Genomic DNA, 4,728 nt, shown 5'->3' on the forward strand with positions numbered 1-4,728 from the left:
AGAGGGGGGGAGGGGGGATGAGTACAGTATAGAAAAGTGAATAGAGGGGGAGTGGGGATGGGTACAGCGTAGAAAAGTGGATAGAGGGGGAGTGGGGATGGGTACAGTATAGAAAAGTGGATAGAGGGGGAGGGGGGATGGGTACAGTATAGAAAAGTGGATAGAGGGGGAGGGGGGATGGGTACAGTATAGAAAAGTGGATAGAGGGGGAGGGGGGATGGGTACAGTATAGAAAAGTGGATAGAGGGGGAGGGGGGATGGGTACAGTATAGAAAAGTGGATAGAGGGGGAGGGGGGATGGGTACAGTATAGAAAAGTGGATAGAGGGGGAGGGGGGATGGGTACAGTATAGAAAAGTGGATAGAGGGGGAGTGGGGATGAGTACAGTATAGAAAAGTGGATGGCAGGGGAGTGGGGATGGGTACAGTGTAGAAAAGTGTGTAGAGGGGGAGTGGGGGTGAGTACAGTATAGAAAACTGTAGAGCAAGGGAGTGGGGATGGGTACAGTGTAGAAAAGTGTGTAGAGGGGGAGTGGGGGTGAGTACAGTATAGAAAACTGTAGAGCAAGGGAGTGGGGATGGGTACAGTGTAGAAAAGTGTGTAGAGGGGGAGTGGGGGTGAGTACAGTATAGAAAACTGTAGAGCAAGGGAGTGGGGATGGGTACAGTGTAGAAAAGTGTGTAGAGGGGGAGTGGGGGTGAGTACAGTATAGAAAACTGTAGAGCAAGGGAGTGGGGATGGGTACAGTGTAGAAAAGTGTGTAGAGGGGGAGTGGGGGTGAGTACAGTATAGAAAACTGTAGAGCAAGGGAGTGGGGATGGGTACAGTGTAGAAAAGTGTGTAGAGGGGGAGTGGGGGTGAGTACAGTATAGAAAACTGTAGAGCAAGGGAGTGGGGACGGGTACAGTGTAGAAAAGTGGATAGAGGGGGGCTGGGCATGGGTACAGTATGGAAACCTCTGTAGCAGGGGACAGGGGATGGATTCATGTAGAGGGGAGCAGTGTAGCGGGAGGTAGGGGATGGCTACAGTACAGATATTTGCATGGCAGGAGTCTGGGGATGGGGGCAGTATAGAAAATGGTTTATTGGGGGCTGGGGATGGGTACATATAGAAAATGGTTTATTGGGGGAATGGGGATGGGGGCAGTATAGAAAATGGTTTATCAGGGGCTGGGGGTGGGCACAGTGTGGAGAAGAGCAGTACAGGGGGTACAGTACAGAGGGGAGCAGTACAGCAGGGACGGGGGCTGAGCCCCTATGGCAGGGGGGCTGTCCCCCCCGTGCCCGGGGTGGTGACGGCGCTGTCCCCTCCCCGCAGGCCTGCGCAACGCCCCGCGCTGCTGGGACGTCATCCAGCCCCTGCTCTGCGCCGTGTACATGCCCAAGTGCGAGGATGGGCAGGTGGAGCTGCCCAGCCAGACCCTGTGCCAGGCCACCCGGGCACCCTGCACCATCGTGGAGCGTGAGCGCGGCTGGCCCGACTTCCTCAAGTGCACCACCGACCGCTTCCCCGAGGGGTGCCCGGTACGGCGCGGGCACACGGGGATGGGAAGGGAAATTCCTTTCTGGAGGAGAAAAGGGTTGGTGTTGGTCAGTCTGGAGAAGAGAAGGATCCAGGGAGAGCTGAGAGCCCCTTGCAGGGCCTAAAGGGGCTCCAGGAGAGCTGCAGAGGGACTGGGGACAAGGCCTGGAGGGCCAGGAGCCAGGGAATGGCTTCCCAGTGCCAGAGGGCAGGGCTGGATGGGAGATTGGGAATTGGGAATTGCTGGCTGGGAGGGTGGGCAGGCCCTGGCCCAGGGTGCCCAGAGCAGCTGGGGCTGCCCCTGGATCCCTGGCAGTGGCCAAGGCTAGGCTGGACATTGGGGCTGGAGCAGCCTGGCACAGTGGGAGGTGTCCCTGCCCATGGCAGAGGTGGCACTGGAGGGGCTTTAAGGTCCTTTCCACACAAACCATTCCATGATTCCACAGTGACTATGAAACCCAACTGTCCCCTGCCCTCCATGGGGGACTGGTGTCCATCTTGGCCACGGGGGTGTCTCCTCCTCCTCCTCCTCCTCTTCGTCTTCCTCCTCCTCCTCAGAGCCTCGTTTCCCCTCTGGCAGAATGAGGTCCAGAACATCAAGTTCAACAGCTCGGGGCAGTGCGAGGCGCCGCTGGTGAGGACAGACAACCCCAAGAGCTGGTACGAGGACGTGGAGGGCTGCGGCATCCAGTGCCAGAACCCGCTCTTCACCGAGAAGGAGCACCGCGAGATGCACGTCTACATCGCCGCCTTCAGCTCCGTCACCATCTTCTGCACCTTCTTCACCCTGGTGAGACGCGGGGGAACACGGGGAGGTGTCCCCAAAAGGGGACCGGGCACTGAGCTGTCACATTCTCCACCCCCCAGGCCACGTTTGTTGCCGACTGGAGGAACTCCAACCGCTACCCCGCCGTCATCCTGTTCTACGTCAACGCCTGCTTCTTCGTGGGCAGCATCGGCTGGCTGGCACAGTTCATGGACGGCGCCCGCAAAGAGATCGTGTGCCGGGCCGACGGCACCATGCGGCTCGGGGAGCCCACGTAGGTGTCACCTCCGTCCCCAGCCCACCACCAGAGCTGTCCCGGGCACCAAGGAGGGCTCTTGGAGGGTGAGACCCCCTTCCTCCTGCGCGTCCCCTCGGGGAGGTTGGTGACACGCTTGTCTCTGCAGCTCCAACGAGACGCTGTCCTGCGTCATCATCTTCGTCATCGTGTACTACTCGCTGATGTCGGGGGTCATCTGGTTTGTCATGCTCACCTACGCCTGGCACACGTCCTTCAAGGCGCTGGGCACCACCTACCAGCCGCTGCTGGGCAAGACCTCCTACTTCCACCTCATCACCTGGTCCATCCCCTTCGTGCTCACCGTGGCCATCCTGGCTGTGGCGCAGGTAACGGGGCCGCCGTCACGGGGCGATGTCTCAGGGCGACGCCCACACAGCCAGCTGACCCTGCTGTCCCTGTCCCTGCCAGGTGGACGGTGACTCCGTCAGTGGCATCTGCTTCGTGGGCTACAAGAACTACCGCTACCGAGCCGGCTTCGTGCTGGCGCCCATCGGGCTCGTGCTCATTGTGGGGGGCTATTTCCTCATCCGGGGTAGGTGTGGGCTCTGGGAAGGGGTGGGGTCGCCGTGGGTGTCCCCACACCCTGACCCCCTCATCCTCCACCACAGGGGTAATGACGCTCTACTCCATCAAGAGCAACCACCCCGGGCTGCTGAGCGAGAAGGCGGCCAGCAAGATCAACGAGACCATGCTGCGCCTGGGTGAGGGCTCCCCCAGCACTGTTCCCGAGGGAATTGGGGTGGGAATGGGGACATTTTGTCCCCTGAAGTCACCAGGGGTGGTGGCAGTGGGGGACAAAGCTGCAGTGGCGGTGGCACAGGCCCAGTGCAGCGTCTTTGTCTCGGTGTCACCGGGGGTTTGGCTGAAGCGGGGATGTCCCTCTTCTCTTCCAGGCATCTTCGGCTTCTTGGCCTTTGGCTTCGTCTTCATCACCTTTGGCTGCCACTTCTACGACTTCTTCAACCAGGCCGAGTGGGAGCGCAGCTTCCGGGAATACGTCCTGTGAGTGGGACGGGGACAGGGGTGGCCCCCGGCACCCCGCACCGCAGCGGGGATGGCCCCGTGTCCTCCACCAGCGGTGCCACCGCATCGCCGCGGGGCCCTGGCCCTACAGCCACCATCCCCCGTGCATCCCCGCAGGTGCGAGGCCAACGTGACCATCGCCACGCAGACCAACAAACCCATCCCGGACTGCGAGATCAAGAACCGGCCGAGCCTCCTGGTGGAGAAGATCAACCTCTTCGCCATGTTCGGCACCGGCGTCTCCATGAGCACCTGGGTCTGGACCAAGGCCACCCTGCTCATCTGGAAGCGCACCTGGTGCAGGTGGGACCCCGAGAGTGTCACCCGAGCTCCCCTCCTGCCCCATCCAATGGGATTTTGGAGGACATTCCCCAGATGTTTGTCCCTCAGCTCAATGAGCTGTGGGCTCACAGCAGCTCAGGAATGGGGTGGCCTCTCCCATTTGTGGGACACCTCCATCCCCAGGGAACCCATTCCCCAGCATGGTGTGCCCATCCAGCACGGGAGGGGGAGATGGGGAGGGTCCCTGTGCCCCCAGCTGTGACACCTGTGCCCCTCCACGTCCCCTCTGTGCCCCTCCGTGTCCCCAGGCTGACGGGGCAGAGCGATGACCAACCCAAGAGGATCAAGAAGAGCAAGATGATCGCCAAGGCCTTCTCCAAGCGCAAGGAGCTGCTGCGCGACCCGGGCCAGGAGCTGTCCTTCAGCATGCACACCGTGTCCCACGACGGCCCCGTGGGTACGTGCCTGTGGCAGGGGATGTCCCCAGCAGCACCCTGGGGTCCTCACTGTCCCCCCCTTGACCGGACACCCCTGTCCCTGCAGCTGGTTTGGCGTTTGACATCAACGAGCCGTCGGCCGACGTGTCCTCGGCGTGGGCCCAGCACGTCACCAAGATGGTGGCCAGGAGAGGGGCTATCCTGCCCCAGGACATCTCCGTGACACCCGTGGCGACACCTGGCAAGTGCTTGGGGATCGTGCGGGGGATTTCTGGGGGATGAGCCGCGCTGGGGGTGTCGGGGCTGTGCGGGGAGGCAGAGTTGGGGGTGGTGGCCGGCACGGGCGGGGAGGTGGCCACTCACAGCCCCCTCACCCCGCGGCCCCCCGGGCCACCAGAGG

The 4,728-nt window shown here is 61.6% G+C and overlaps 1 protein-coding gene across 1 annotated transcript; it reads left to right on the forward strand.

Annotated features, from left to right (window-relative positions):
* Window positions 1-1,300: 1,300 nt before the first annotated feature.
* SMO (smoothened, frizzled class receptor) lies at window positions 1,301-4,625 on the forward strand. Its single transcript, XM_017727976.1, has 10 exons — window positions 1,301-1,524; window positions 2,103-2,312; window positions 2,390-2,562; window positions 2,693-2,912; window positions 2,995-3,118; window positions 3,195-3,287; window positions 3,480-3,588; window positions 3,727-3,912; window positions 4,200-4,348; window positions 4,435-4,625. The coding sequence occupies exons 1-10, from the start codon at window positions 1,378-1,380 to the stop codon at window positions 4,608-4,610; spliced, it is 1,587 nt and encodes a 528-aa protein (XP_017583465.1). The 5' UTR covers window positions 1,301-1,377; the 3' UTR covers window positions 4,611-4,625.
* Window positions 4,626-4,728: the final 103 nt, after the last annotated feature.

Source organism: Corvus brachyrhynchos, unplaced genomic scaffold (genome assembly GCF_000691975.1).
Source record: "Corvus brachyrhynchos isolate BGI_N302 unplaced genomic scaffold, ASM69197v1 scaffold182, whole genome shotgun sequence".
Classification (NCBI taxonomy): domain Eukaryota; kingdom Metazoa; phylum Chordata; class Aves; order Passeriformes; family Corvidae; genus Corvus; species Corvus brachyrhynchos.